General features: G+C 36.0%; 1 protein-coding gene across 6 annotated transcripts in view; it reads right to left on the bottom strand.

Annotated features, from left to right (window-relative positions):
• CEP57L1 (centrosomal protein 57 like 1) overlaps positions 1–16,586 on the bottom strand; it is a 76,162-nt gene that overhangs the window by 22,547 nt on the left and 37,029 nt on the right. For 5 of the 6 annotated variants that reach the window (XM_043439196.1, XM_043439195.1, XM_043439194.1 and 2 more), the window contains 2 exons: positions 3,061–3,226; positions 1,321–1,500 (listed from right to left, as the gene is read on the bottom strand). In XM_043439196.1, the coding sequence (XP_043295131.1) occupies positions 1,321–1,500; positions 3,061–3,223 (343 nt within the window). In that variant the 5' untranslated portion in view covers positions 3,224–3,226. The remainder of the gene's footprint in view (positions 1–1,320; positions 1,501–3,060; positions 3,227–16,586) is intronic. The other variant, XM_043439199.1, reaches the window with a different exon arrangement.

Here is a 16,586-nt window from a genome sequence, read left to right as displayed (position 1 = left end):
GAGATGGGAATACCAGACCATCTGACCTGCCTCCTCAGAAATCTGTATACAGGTCAGGAAGCAACAGTTAGAACTGGACATGGACCAACAGACTGGTTCCAAATAGGAAAAGGAGTACGTCAAGGCTGTATATTATCACCCTGCTTATTTAACTTATATGCAGAGTACATTATGAGAAACGTTGGGCTGGAGGAAGCACAAGCTGGAATCTAGATTTCCAGGAGAAATATCAATAACCACAGATATGCAGATGATACCACCCTTATGGAAGAAAGCAAAGAAGAACTAAAGAGCCTCTTGATGAAAGTGAAAGAGTGAAAAAGTTGGCTTAAAACTCAAGATTCAGAAAACTAAGATCATGGCATCTGGTCCCATCACTTCATGGCAAATAGATGGGGAAACAGTGGAAACAGTGGCTGACTTTATTTTTTGGGGCTCCAAAATCACTATAGATGGTGACTGCAGCCATGAAATTAAAAGACGCTTACTCCTTGGAAGGAAAGTCATGACCAACCTAGACAGCATATTAAAAAGCAGAGACATTACTTTGCCAACAAAGGTCCGTCTAGTCAAGGCTATGGTTTTTCCAGTGGTCATGTATGGATGTGAGATTTGGACTGTGAAGAAAGCTGAGTGCCAAAGAATTGAAGCTTTTGAACCGTGGTGTCAGAGAGGACTCTTGTGAGTCCCTTGGACTGCAGGGAGATACAACCAGTCCATCCTAAAGGAGATCAGTCTTGGGTGTTCATTGGAAGGACTGGTGCTGAAGCTGAAACTCCAGTATTTTGGCCACCTCTATGCGAAGAGTTGACTCATTGGAAAAGACCCTGATGCTGGGAGGGATTGGGGGCAGGAGGAGAAGGGGACATCAGAGGATGAGATGGCTGTTTGGCATCACCGACTCAATGGACATGGGTTTGGGTAAACTCTGGGAGTTGGTGATGGACAGGAAGGCCTGGCGTGCTGCAGTTCACAGGGTTGCAAAGAGTCGGACATGACTGAGCAACTGAACTGAACTGAATAATACACGAATTCTGTTGGTATTCTGAAAATATTATAATTCCTAAATACAACTTGCCTAAAAACTTAATTTTTCTTTTAATCTCAATAATTTATGAACTGTAATAACAGATAATATACAGGCAAGTTTAAAATTATATCCATTTAGTGCTAATATCAAAATATCTGAGAACAAGCCTGCAAGGTTTGAATGCATATAAGAACAAAGATATTGAGTAAACCTTCTCAGATTGGGCTTTTTATTTTCAAGTTGTAAACTTTCGCAACCTCTTCCTTCTGAGAATTACTGAATTTTCTTACCTTTTTTCTGCTTTATCAGTTCCTCATGTGCCAGATTTCTCTCACTTGTTTCATTCTCCAAGGCCTTTTTATATTGTGCCGCTTCTCTGGAAAGAATGTTCAGGTTATCTTCAGCTTGTGTTCTCTCTAACTCTAAACGATGAATCTTTTCCTGAAGAGTTTTTAATGCTAATATAAGAGCTGTTGAAAAAATTTCCTTGATATTTTAAGTGAGAATTTTTGAGCACTTATAATCATAGCAGCATATAAAAGTGGGCAGTATATTTTTGCTAGTTAAGTAAAAAAAAAAGTAATTTATATTCCTCATAAAAAAGAAAAATGACTAAAATTCTAAAGAGGGACAAATTCTAACATGTCTTATAAAAATAATATATTTATGATTATATTTAGTAATTTTCTAAGTTTGAGATGTGAGAAAGCTAATAATCACATTTTAATTTAACAAAGCAAATATGTTCAAAACATATGCAAAAAAGATATATATGTATATGTGTGTGTGTGTGTATAGAGAGAGGGAGAGAGTTAGAGAGACAGGAGTGTGGGGAGGAAGGGAAGAAGCGGGTGAAGAAGGAAGGAAGAGAGGGAGGAAGGGAGAAAGGAGGGGAAGTTTGAGGCATACAAGTCTGAGCATGGATAAGGAAAATTAAAATATGCTGTTCACTAATTAACAAGGAAATTTAGGTTTAAAGTTAAAATTTTTTCTCAGTTCTTGATGTATTCAGTTTCAGTCAAATCACAAACATTTATTGTTTCTTTGTACAAGATATAATGTTAATTTTTAGGACATATGAGGTAGAACACTGCTTCTTCCATCAAGAAAAAATTACAACCTAGTGGTTTAACTGATGTCAGGCTTGAAAGATTGTGTTACACACGTACTACTATGATTATTACTCATATATTAATATCTTCATAATTCAGGTAAGCTCAAGTTATAAAATTTTCAAGTATTATATGTTCTTCTAAGTTACAACTTCAAATTATAAAACTAGAGATGAATGGAATATAAATAAATGTTCAAGATTAACTTTCATATAGTTCATATCCAATTAGAAAGATATGTGTTAGAGATTATTGTTTGGTTTAGATTAATATTTCTTGTAGTTGCTTTGTTCCACAAAGCTATAGTCTATTTATAATGGCAACCATTATTATAAAAGATCAAAAAACATGACTATCAGTATCTTAGAAAGTAATGTATATGGTACAGGTATTCCTGGAATCATAAATGTTTTTCTAATTCAATTTTAAGATTCTCCTAAACTTATATTTTAAAAGTTATAATACTTGTATTTTGTAGTTACTCCAATGAACTGGATTCATGAAGAATTTTCAAGGGTAATTTCGGATATATGCAATTTCTGAATTTAATTCTTGACTAAGATTAAAATCAACTTAATTCTTTAATATTCTAACCATCTTATTCATTAGAAGGATTCTCCAAATCTGACCTTTTATTCTTCAGAATATTTTCCTATTTTGAATGACATTTTTAATGATAAATCTGCAATATGTGCCTAGCTGGTTATATTAATTTTCATCTTATAGCAAAGAAGCCAAAATAAAAAATGTTAAGTAAATTAAATTTACAGAAACTTTAAGCAACAGAGTCAAAATTAGCATTTTACTAAGATTAGTTAAATATACAATCATCTTATTTTCTACATAAAAGTGAAGAGTTTTATATAACATGCTTTCTAATTCCCCTAATTTTAAATGTGATTTTTTTATTGGCATTACCTTGGCTATTTGGACTACGAAGCATCTTAGAAGATGTAACTTCTAAGTTCACAGAGTAGCGAGTCTGAGATGATTCATCACTCTGGGTGACTGATGGAACACACACTCTTTCTGGAGGTTTAAGATAGCTTCCGACTATACTATGCATTAATTCAGAATCCATTATCTGTAGAGAATAAAGGAAAGACATAGTATAGCATCATTTTTTTCCTATGTGGATAACAAAAATATCAGAAAAAATTCAGGTGGAACTTTTAACATAAATATATAATCATATACTGTGGAATTATGCCTTTATAAAGTTTATTATCACAAGTTCAACCATAATAAGCTCACCAGTAAAAGAAAAAAATGACAATTTACTCTATAAACAGTATAGACAATCCTGCCTGATTCTCAGAGTATATGCTCTGAAGTGAGCATTACATGAGTGGTGTGAATTTGCTGGCTTCTCACTTGATTGTAAGATCATCATCTGAGCATTCCTCTACAAAGAGTTTGACTCTATCATTCAAACATAAAGTACATATTCTAAAAGACAACAAAGCTTTGAAACACAAGCCATTCATATAATATGATTCTCTAGATTCCAATATGACTTCCTACGGCATTTTTAAGGGTAATTTTGGATATATCAATTTCTGAATCTAAGCCTTGAATTCCACAACCCTATATACAAAGGATCATAAGAGACTACCACCAGCAGCTATATGCCAATAAAATGGACAACTTGGAAGAAATGGACAAATTCTTAGAAAAGTATAACTTTCCAAAACTGAACCAGGAAGAAATAGAAGATCTTAACAGACCCATCACAAGCACGGAAATTGAAACTGTAATCAGAAATCTTCCAGCAAACAAAATGCCAGGAACAGATGGCTTCACAGCTGAATTCTACCAAAAATTTAGAGAAAAGCTAACACCTATCTTACTCAAACTCTTTCAGAAAATTGCAGAAGGCAAACTTCCAAACTCATTCTATGAGGCTACCATCACCCAAATACCAAAACCAGACAAAGATGCCACAAAAAAAGAAAACTACAGGCCAATATCACTGATGAACATAGATGCAAAAATCCGTAACAAAATTCTAGTAAACAGAATCCAACAACATATTAAAAAGATCATACATCATGACCAAGTGGGCTTTATCCCAGGAATGCAAGGATTCCTTAATATCTGCAAATCAATCAATGTAATACACCACATTAACAAATTGAAAGATAAAAACCGTATGATTATCTCAATAGAAGCAGAAAAAGCCTTTGACAAAATTCAACATTCATTTATGATAAAAACTCTCCAGAAAGCAGGAATGGAAGGAACATACCTCAACATAATAAAAGCTATATATGACAAACCCACAGCAAACATTATCCTCAATGGTGAAAAATTGAAAGAATTTCCCTTAAAGTCAGGAACAAGACAAGGGTGCCCACTCTCACCACTACTATTCAACATAGTTTTGGAAGTGTTGGCCACAGCAATCAGAGCAGAAAAAGAAATAAAAGGAATCCAGATAGGAAAAGAAGAAGTAAAACTCTCACTGTTTTCAGATGACATGATCCTCTACATAGAAAACCCTAAAGACTCTACCAGAAAACTACTAGAGCTAATCAATGAATACAGTAATGTTGCAGGATATAAAATTGACACACAGAAATCCCTTGCATTCCTATACACTAACAATGAGAAAACAGAAAGAGAAATTAAGGAAACAATACCATTCACCATTGCAACAAAAAGAATAAAATACTTAGGAGTATATCTACCTAAAGAAACAAAAGACCTATACATAGAAAACTATAAAACACTGATGAAAGAAATCAAAGAGGACACAAATAGATGGAGAAAGATACCATGTTCATGGATTGGAAGAATCAATATTGTGAAAATCACTATAGTACCCAAAGCAATCTATAGATTCAACACAATCCCTATCAAGCTACCAATGGTATTTTTCACAGAACTAGAACAAATAATCTCACAACGTGTATGGAAATACAAAAAACCTCAAATAGTCAAAGCAATCTTGAGAAAGAAGAATGGAACTGGAGGAATCAACCTGCCTGGCTTCAGGCTCTACTACAAAGCCACAGTCATCAAGACAGTATGGTACTGGCACAAAGACAGAAATATAGATCAATGGAACAGAATAGAAAGCCCAGAGATAAATCCAGGTACCTATGGACACCTTATCTTCGACAAAGGAGACAAGGATATACAATGGAAAAAAGACAACCTCTTTAACAAGTGGTGCTGGGAAAACTGGTCAACCACTTGTAAAAGAATGAAACTAGAACACTTTCTAACACCATACACAAAAATAAACTCAAAATGGATTAAAGATCTAAATGTAAGACCAGAAACTATAAAACTCCTAGAGGAGAACATAAGCAATTTAAATATTTTAGAAATGTACTCTACTTAATAGATTATAGTCAATGTTAAATAACCACACTGAAACAGAAAATTGTTTATATACAAAATAATTCACCAGCACAATTTTTAAAAATAAAGTTGCTTTAAAATGGAAATTTAGAATTTCTTTCTATAAATTAATTTACTTTAATTTTTGAGAATTGCAAAATTTCATTGATTTCACTACCTTCCCAATTCACAAGGCAAGGGAAGACACTTCCATGACTATGTTTCCTGTGATGGCAGAGAACATATTTCACTCAACAGGGTTTTCTGCTTAGCCACTGCCATGATGTGTTGTCTTCAACGATATTCTTCATCAGTCTAGATTAGAAGTTATATAGCCTAGGAAGCTCTGCCAGAATACTTGATGCTCTTAAAATCTTGAAAGGCAATCATTTTTCTATTGTTATCAGCACTGGCTACCATTTACTAACCATGTCTCTGTCTCTCTGGGTTCTTGCTCCTCAGACACTGTCTGCTCCCCACAGGAGATTGCATCTATCTAAACTGTTGTTCCCTCAAAAAATAAGAGAGCAAAGTTAGGTAGAGCCCCAAAGGGCAGATGTTCTAAACATGATTGTACATCTTCAGAGAGAGGGTAGTGTTTAAAGCTATCCAAAGAACCTTGGAGTTACTCAAGATACTTGATTTAGTTTTCAGCTCCTGTTGAGTCTCTCCAATAATGAAAAGAATAAAATGTTGGATTAGTCACTATACACTGAAGTCCTTGGGAAGAGTGTCTGCTTCCTCTGTCCCAAATATGGTGGTATTTTACTAGATGAATTTTTGCATGAATTAGAAAACAATTTCAAATTCAAAGGTTTTAATGTATATGATTACTCAGAAGATACCAATAAATTAAAAATTAGACCAAAGTTTATTTAAATTAAGTGTGTAAACACATCTGAAAGTAGGCATAAGAAGAATAACAACCCACTAGGTTATGAATGAAAAGAAAGGAAACAATAAGAGAAAAGAGCCATGAGTTCTCACTGTACTAGGGGTTCCAGCTTAAGCCTTACAACCTAGTCCTATATTATAACCGAGTGCTTAAAAACTGCTGCTCAGTTGCTAAGTCATGTTCGACTCTTTGCAACCTTCTGGACTATATCATGCCAGGCTCCTCTGTCTTCCTGTATCTCCCTGAGTTTGCTCAAATTCATGTCCATTGAGTCAGCGATGCTATCTAACCATCTCATCCTCTGCCACCTTCTTCTCCTTTTGCCTTCAATCTTTCCTAGTGTCAGGGTCTTTTGCAATGAGTCAGTTCTTCACATCAGGTGGCCAAAGTATTGGAGCTTCAGCTTCAGCATCAGTCCTTCTGATGAATATTCAGGGTTGATTTCTTTAGGATTGACTGGTTTGATCTCCTTGCTGTCTGAGGGACTTTCAAGAGTCTTTCCCAGCACCACAATTTGAAAGAATCAATTCTTCAGTGCTCAGCCTTCTTTATGGTCCAACTCTCAGATCCGTACATGACTCTGGAAAAACCACAGTTTAGAACAAACAGACTTTTGTCAGCAAAGTGATGCCTCTGCTTTTTAATATGCTATCTAGGTTTGTCATAGTTTTTCTTCCAAGGAGCAAGAGTCTTTTAATTTTAATGGCTGCAATCACTGTCTGTGGTGATTTTGGAGCCCAATAAAACCTGTCACTGCTTCCACTTTTTCCCCCCTTGTATTTGCCATGAAGTGATGGGACTGGAATCCATGAACTTAAGGTTGTTTGAATGTTGAGTTTCAAGCCAGCTTTTTCACTCTCCTCTTTTCATCAAGAGGCTCTTTAGTTCCTCTTCACTTTCTGCCATTAGAGTGGTATCATCTGCATATCTGAGGTTGCTGATATTTCTTCTGGCAATCTTTGTTCCAGCTTGTGATTCATCCAGCCTGGCATTTCACTGATGTACTCTGCATAGAAGTTAAATAAGCAGGGTGACAATGTACAGCCTTATCGTACTCCTTTCCCAATTTGGAACCAGTCAGTTGCTCTATGTCCAGTTTTAACTGTTGTGTTTTGACCTATATACAGATTTCTCAGGAGGCAGGTAAGATGGTCTGGTACTTCCTTCTCTTTAAGAATTTTCCACAGTTTGCTGTGATCCACACAGTTAAAGGTTTAAGTATAGTCAATGAAGCAGAAGTAGATGGTTTTTCTGGAACTCCCTTGCTTTCTCCATGATTCAACAAAATGTTGGCAATTTGATCTCTGGTTCCTCTGCCTTTTTCTTAATCCAGCTTGAACATCTGCAAGTTCTCAGTTCACGTACTGCTGAAGCCTAGCTTGAAGGATTTTGAGCATAACCTTGCTAGCATATGAAAACAGTGCAATTGTATGGCAGTCAGAACATTCTTTGGCATTGCTCTTCTTTGGGATTGAAATGAAAATTGACCTTTTCCAATCCTGTGGCCACTGCTGTTCTCCAAATTTTCTGGCATATTGAGTGCAGCACTTTAATAGCATCCTCTTTTAGGATTTGAAATAGTTCAGCTGAAATTCCATCACCTGCACTTGCTTTGTTTGTAGTAATGCTTCCTAAGGCCCATTTGACGGCACATTCCAGGATATCTGGCTCTAGATGAGTGACCATGCCATCACGGTTATCCGGGTAATTAAGACATTTTTTTGTACAACTGTTCTGTGTATTCTTGCTATCTCTTCTTAATCTCTTCTGTTTCATTTAGGTCCTTACCATTTCTGTCCTTTATTGTGCCCATCCTTGCATGAAATGTTCCCTTGATATCTCCAAATTTCTTGAATAGATCTCTAGTCTTTCACATTCTACTGTTGTCCTCTATTTCTTTGCATTGTTCATTTAAGAAGGCCTTCTTATCTTTCCTTGCTATTCTCTGAAACTCTGCATTCAGTTGGGTGTATCTTTCCCTTTCTCCCTTGCCTTTTGCTTCTCTTCTTTTCCTCAGCTATTTGTAAAGACTCCTCCTCCAACCACTCTGCCTCTGTTGCATTTCTTTTTCTTGGGGACGGCCTTGGTCACCACCTCCTATATAGTATTATGAACCTCTGTCCATAGTTTTTCAGGCACTCTGTCTATCGGATATAATCCCTTGAATCTATTTGTTACCTCCACTGTAATCATAAGGGATTTGATTTAGGTCATACCTTAATGGCCTAGTGGTTTTCCCTACTTTCTTCCATTTAAGTCTGAATTTTGCAATAAGAAGTTCATGATCTGAGCCAGTCAGCTCCAGGTCTTGGTTTTACTGACTGTATAGAGTTCCTCCTTCTTTGGCTGCAAAGAACATAATCAACCTGATTTTGGTATTGACTGCAGCTGAGGTACCACTGCATAAAGAAACTATCCCCCACCTGAAGAATGTGTTAGACACAAATATTTAACTGCAAAGCATTTTCACTTGCTCTTGAGGGAAGCAAATGTTCCAAAATGGTCTGTTTAAACAACCAATATCTATTCTTGCTGGTGGCTGACTGTGACATCATCTTTGCATAATCTCAGAGGACTATTAGGGAGACAGCATTTAGGAGGTGATCAGAGATACTACAAGAGGGTCTTGAAACAGAAGACTCTCTGTTTGGCATTTCACTGGTAATTCTTGCTAATTTGCTGGTAATTCTTTAAAGTTTAGATTTTTCTTTAGAGAGACTGGAGAAAGGTCAATAGTTCTGTTTCTTTTATCTGGTTTTCTTTGTGTATGCATATAGGTTAACTTATCTAAAGAACAAACAAAATAAAGGTTGGACTAACTTTATTTTATTGTTAATGTATATTATTAAACTTTAAAAAGTACTCTTACAACTGAGTAGAAAAATCTGTGGTTAAGGGATCTGCTTTATAGGTTCTCTAGTAGATACTACAATCTATTATTTATAATATGTAATAATTAAAGCATTAAGATAGTGATGTAAAAATGACTGGTCAATAGAAATTAGTAAATCTAAGAACTTCACATAAATACTTCCAGAGGATTCAACATATGATTCATTTGTTGTTCATTCAATAAATGATGTTACAAAAAATGGGAAAAATCCAGTTAAACATTTACCTGATTGCACACATCAGTATAAAACTTCAGATATAGTACAGAGTTAATTTTCTTTAATTAAAAAAAAACAGTGGATAGTTAATCTTAGAAGAGGGTGAGACATTTTATGTTTAAAAGCAGGGAGAAAATAAAGATATAAAGGCTACATTAAAGTTCATACCACAACATATAGAAATTATGAACAAAATTGAAAGACAAAAGGAAAGCAGAATATATTATTTTCAATGCAGCATTCTGTCCAGGAATGTGTTACCTGAATCTTAGCACATCACAAAAGCCCCAAATGAAAGACATTCTATTTTTACAAAGGGGGGGACTGTTTTCTTTAAAAATGTCAATGTCATAAAAATGATGACACTTCTAAGTATATATATCCAAAATAATTGAAATCAGGGTCTCAAATAGATATTTGTACACCCATATTCATAACAGCATTATTCTCTACAGTCAAAAGGTGGAAACCAAACATCCATCAATGAATAAACAGATAAACAAAACATATAGACATATAACGGAATACTATTTGGCCTTAAAATGAGAGGAAATGCTAACACATGCTAAAACATGGATGAACATTGAGGACATTATGCTAAGTGAAATAAACCAGTCATAGAAAAACAAATACTGTATGATTCCACTTATATGAGCTATCTAGAGTAGTCAAACTCATAAAAACAGAAGTAGAATGGTAGCTGAGAGGAGGGGTAAATGTGGAGTTGTAGAGTTCCAGTTTTCCCAGATGAAAAAGTTCTGGAATATTAGTTGTACAACAATATACTAGTTGTACAACAATATATAGGTTGTACAACAATGTGTGGTAGGAGAGATGAATTAAAAACAAGATATGATTCAATGGGATCAATTCCATAACAAAAGCATACATAGAGTGTCACAGGAGCACAGAAGAGAGATTATCTAACTCTTTTTGTTTGACAGAGAGATAAGTAAAGCCAGAAATAATTTGGCATTATCAACAGTTTGGAAAGAGTAGTTTAGGTAAGTATAGCAGAGTGAACATATACACTGACTTTTGTTTCCTCTCTAAAACCCACTAAAATAATATTAAAACTTTAAAAAACTTTATAAACCTACAAGGACAAAGAAATCAGAAAAGGTGACAACAACATAACTTTGGAAAAGGGAAAACAGATGTACAAGTAATAACAGACTTAGCTAATGCAAAAAAGGCAAATTCCTAACTCAAGTAATGAAAGTGACTTTTAAACAGAATCTCTAAAATGGCTCATGAATTAGCTGCACCTCTGTAAGTAATGGGAGTCTTAGGTGGCTCAGGTAAAGAATCGCCTGCCAGGGCTGGAGATCCAGGAGAAGCGAGTTCAATCCTTGGGTTGGGAAGATCCCCTGGAGTAGGAAATGGCAACCCACTCCAGTATTCTTGCCTGGAAAATTCCATGGACAGAGGAATCAAGTAGGCTACAGTTCATGGAGGTGCAAGGAGTTGGACTCAACTGAGTATGCACACATGCACTGTGAATAAACTTGTAAGTTGTTAAGATAGGGCTGAAACCTAGAGAACAGGATGAAAGTTTAGTTTAGAAGTAAATTACATGTTTAAATCCCCTTTGCTTCTCCATATAACCAGAGATTGCTTTATCCCCAATCTGGGAAGAAGATTAGAAGTTTAGTTTTGTTTTTTTGTTTACAAATAGGGAATTTGGGAGTATCTCTGGATTGGGGGACACTCAACACAGATGAGGGTGGGAAACAGACTGAAAGCAGGAAGATTCAGTTCACAGAATACTGGTAGTCTACACATCCAAGTGGAGATGGGAAAATCCTTATCAAGGGACTATGACTAGCCCAAGGTAACTAAGATACTAAAGACAATAAAATGAAAGGATTGGATGAATTTGGAGTTTTCAATTTTTAAAAAATTATTATTTTTTCATCTTTTGGTCATGCCATGCAGCACATGGCATGTTATTTCCCTCACCAGGGACTGAACCTGCACCCCCTGCATTGGCAGTACAGAGTCTTAGCCACTGGACCACCAGGGAAGTCTCCTAATCAGTTTTTTAGTGCCCCATTTTTAAATATAAGTTGTTTAACCAAGGCTTACCAGACATTGAGGAAAGATATGAAAGACAGAGATCAAAACAAGCAGACAATAAGAGGCTTAACAGGAATATAAAATTTGCAAATACATAATTATTGGAGACAGAAGTATAAACAAGGAGGGACATGACAGATCCTAGTGAATTTGGTTGGAGCACACTAAATAAATGTTGGCAATAAGAGATGGCCAGAAGCTCTTAGAGGGAAACATAGGTGGTACACTCTATGATATATATCCCAGAAAGATCTTCTTTGACCCACCTCCTAGAGTAATGGAAATAAAAACAAACATAAACTAATGGGACATAATTAAACTTAAAAGCTTTTGCACAGCAAAGGAAACAATAAACAAGATAAAACAAAGACAACTTTCAGAATGGGATAAAATAATTGCAAATGAAACAACTGACAAACAACAAAATATACAAACAGCTCATACAGCGGAATAAAAGAAAAACAAACAACCCAATCAAAAAATGGGCAGAAGACCTAACAGACATTTCTCCAAAGAAAATATACAGATGGACAACAAACACATGAAAAGATGCTCAATATTAGAGATAGAGAAATGCAAATTGAAATGACAATGAGGTTATCACCTCACACTGACCAAAATGGCTATCATTAAAAAAATCTACAAACAATAAATGCTGGAGAGGATATGGAGGAAAGGGAACCCTCTTGCACTGTTGGTGGGAATGTAAATTGATACAGCCACTATGAAGAACAGTATGGAGATTCCTTAAAAAACTAGGAAATAAAACTACCATATGACCCTACAATCCCACTACTAGGCATATACACTGAGGAAGCCAAAATTGAAAGAGACATATGTATCCCATTGTTCATTGCAGTGCTATTTACAATAGCTAGAACATGGAAGCAACCTAGGTGGCCATCAATAGATGAATGGATAAAGAAGTTGTGGTACATAAACACAATGGAATAGTACTCACCATAAAAAGGAACGTATTTGAGTCAATTCTAATGAGGTGGATGAACCCAGAACCTATTATACAGAGTGAAGTGAGTCAGAACAAGAAAGATAAATACCATATTCTAACACATGTTTATGGAATCTAGAAAAATGGTACTGAAGAATTTATTTACAGGGGAACAATGGAGAAACAGACATAGAGAACAGACTTATGGACACGGGGAGAGGGGAGGAGAGGGTGAGGTGTATGGAAAGAGTAACATGGAAACTTACATTACCATATGTAAAATAGATAGCCAATGGAAATCTGCTGTATGGCTCAGGAAATTCAAACAGGGATCTGTATCAACCTAGAGGGGTGGGGTGGGGAGGGAGATGGAAGGGAGGTTGAAAAGGGAGGGGATATAAGTATACCTATGGCCGATTCATGTTGAGGTATGACAGAAAACATCAAAATTCTGTAAAGCAATTATCCTTCAATAAAAAATAAACAAATTTTAAAAAATGGGCAGAAGACCTAAACAGACGTTTCTCCAAAGAAAATACACAGATGGCCGACAAACACATGAAAAGATGCTCAATATTAGAGAAATGCAAATCAAAAAGACAATGAGGTATCACCTCACACTGACCAAAATGGCTATTGTTAAAAAATCTACAAAAAATAAATGCTAGAGAGGATATGGAGAAAAGGGAACCCTCTCGCACTGTTGGTAGAAATGTAAATTGATACAGCCACTATGAAGAACAGTATGGAGATTCCTTATAAAACTACCATATGACCTAACAATCCCACTACTAAGCATATACCCTGAGGAAACCAGAATTGAAGCAGACACATGTACCCCAATGTTCATTGCAGCACTTTTTACAATAGCTAGGACATGGAAGCAACCTAGATGTCCATCAACAGATGGATATAGAAATTGTGGTACATACATACAATGGACTATTACTCAGCTATAAAAAAGAATGCCTTTGAGTCAATCCTAATGAGGTGGATGAAGCTAGAGCCTATTGTACAGAGTGAAGTCAGAAAAAGAAACACAAACATTGTATATCAACACATGCATTTGGAATCTGGAAAGATGAACCTATTTGCAGGGCAGCAGTGGAGATGCAGACACAGAGAACAGACGTGTGGACACAGCAAGGGAAGACGAGGGTGGGATGAATTAAGAGAATAGCATGGAAACCTACACATTACCATATATGAAATAGATTCAGTTCAGTTCAGTTGCTCAGTCGTGTCCGACTCTTTGCAACACCATCAATCGCAGCACCCCAGGCCTCCCTGTCCATCACCAACTCCCGGAGTTCACTCAAACTCATGTCCATCGAGTCAGTGATGCCATCCAGCCTTCTCATCCTCTGTCGTTCCCTTCTCCTCCTGCCCCCAATCCCTCCCAGCATCAGGATCTTTTCCAATGAGTCAACTCTTCCCATGAGGTGGCCAAAGTACTGGAGCTTCAGCTTCAGCATCAGTCCTTCCAATGAACACCCAGGACTGATCTCCTTCAGGATGGACTGGTTGGATCTCCTTGCAGTCCAAGGGACTCTCAGGAGTCTTCTCCAACACCATAGTTCAAAAGCATCAATTCTTTGGCGCTCAGCTTTCCCCACAGTCCAACTCTCACATCCATACGTGACCACTGGAAAAACCATAGCCTTGACTAGATGGACCTTTGTTGGCAAAGTAACATCTCTGCTTTTTAATATGCTATCTAGGTTGGTCATAACTTTCCTTCCAAGATAGCAAGTAGGAATTTGCTGTGTGACACGGAGCTCAACCCAGTGCTCTGTGACAACCTAGAGTGGTGGGATGGAGAGGAAGACGGGAGGGGGATTCAGGAGGGAGGAGACATATGTATACCTGTAGCTAATTCATGTTGATGTATGGCAGAAGCCAGCACAATATTGTAAGGCAATTATCTGCCAATTAAAAAAAGAGAGAAATGGCTAATGAGTATATGGGCCAAACCACAAAGGATCTGTGTAACACACAAGGAGTTTGTATTTTATAGGATCAGGCAATGGGGAGGTAAGAAGGGATATAAAGGGGAACAACATGATCAGGTTTGTTGATCTGACAAGTTTATTCAGATAGCCCTGAGTGGGAAGAAATTACAGACAGACAAATTAAGAGGTTATTGAAGTAAGTAAAATGAGGAAAAATATAAGGCCTGAATGAAGACTGGAGTAAGTGAGATCAACATGAAAGATTCTTGGAAGATACAATCAAATGAACATAGGAACCAACTAGATATGTGAAGTGGAGGAGAGGAAAAAATCAAAAATACTCTCCAAGATTTTACTTGGGCAAGGAAAGAGATAGTAGTGGCATTAACAGGAATAAGGAATAATATAAAAGGAGATACAATCTGATGAAAACAACAAACTGTTTTAGATATAGTTGAATTTGAGTGCTTATGGACAAGAGCTATCCACCAAATGAATTGAAATACAGGTCTGGAGTTTAGGTGAGCAGTCTAGGCTAGATCTAGAGATACAGATTTGGTTATCCATTAGATTACCCAAGGAGAGCATAAAGATTAGCATGTGTGTATGCATGAAAAGGGGTGGCTAAGATTCAATGCCTTTATCCATTAGAGAGCTAATGTTATCTGTCCACTGTGGTGCCCTTCAGATATGTTGAGGCAAAAATTTTAAAGGTCAAGAATGACAGATTTAGGAGATAAATGAGGAGCTCAAAATGCTGATGACCACCTAGCATTTAGAAGACAAATGAAGAATCAAAGGAGATCAAAGAGGAGGGAGCAAAAGTGGAGGGGGTGGGGAGAAGCTGGAGAAAGTAGTAACAAAGTCAAAGTAAGAACAGGTAATTGTTTAGTATCTACATTAACATGCTATGCCTTGTAGAGAAAAACAAACAGGGCATGGCTTCTGCAGTCAAGTAGTCTGCCATCTCACTTTTGAAGAAAGATGAGTAAGAGACAATGAGAGGAGGGAAAAAACACAGGGGGTAAGTTCGCTAGCAGTATATCCAGTAAAATTAGTTTGCTTATTTCATAATTATTAAAATTGTATTGAGCATTCTTCAACTCTATTATCCTAAATGAGTCTAAATAGAAGAAATATGACTACATTACTACAATATCCAGTTTTTGAAAGAGTGCAAAGCAATGCCAATCTTTTATAAATTGTAATACATCATCTAATTGTTATGTGCATAATTAATTCTCAATGCCATGATATAAGTGCTACCTAATTTCCAAGAAAGTGTAACAACTTGTAGATTTAAAACATCTAGACTTACAAACATTTTATCTAATAAGTAGAAAGTTAGATTTTTCCTTACCGAACTTGAATACAACAAGTTTAAAACTTAACAATGCCTGAGATTATGTAAATGATTAGACTCTCCATCACCTTTACCTGTACTTTATCTTGAATATTCAGTTTGGAGAAATGTTCTTGATTTAATATAAAGTGAATAAAGGATATAAAATTATATAATTATAGCTCAATTTTTAAAAAGGACAATGCTAAACATAGATAAAAGACTATAAATGTACTAAATAATAGCAAATAATATCCATTATATTATATAATAATAATAATAATTGCAAATATATTAAATGTTACTAGAGGGACAACAGATTTTTATTTTGTTATTTTGAGAGAGGATGAGATGGTTGGATGGCATCAGTGACATGATGGACATGAGTTTAAGTAAGCTCCAGGAGTTGGTGATGGACAGGGAAGCCTGGCATGCTGCAGTCCATGGGGTTTGCAAAGAGTCAGACACAACTGAGCAACTGAACTGAACTGACTGATTTCTACTTTCTTACATATTCTCTACAATAAATACATATTAGTTTTATAATAAGAAACAAAATTTACTAATTTCTTTTTAATTAGATTTCTGCAAAGGTAGAAAACAGCTGAAGACATACAGAATCAATGGTTTATACTGATATTTGTAGAGGCACTTATATCTTTTCATTTTTAAGGGTCTTATGCCTCTTAAATCAACATAAATTCAGGGAAGGCAATTATGTTATTTCTTCTGTGAGTTCCTACAATCTAAACTTCTATGCTCTGCAAGA

Source organism: Cervus canadensis, chromosome 20, assembly GCF_019320065.1.
Source record: "Cervus canadensis isolate Bull #8, Minnesota chromosome 20, ASM1932006v1, whole genome shotgun sequence".
In the NCBI taxonomy this organism is placed as follows: Eukaryota; Metazoa; Chordata; class Mammalia; order Artiodactyla; family Cervidae; genus Cervus; species Cervus canadensis.
Note: the sequence above shows the minus strand (reverse complement) of the source record. Positions and strands in the feature narration are given on the sequence as shown.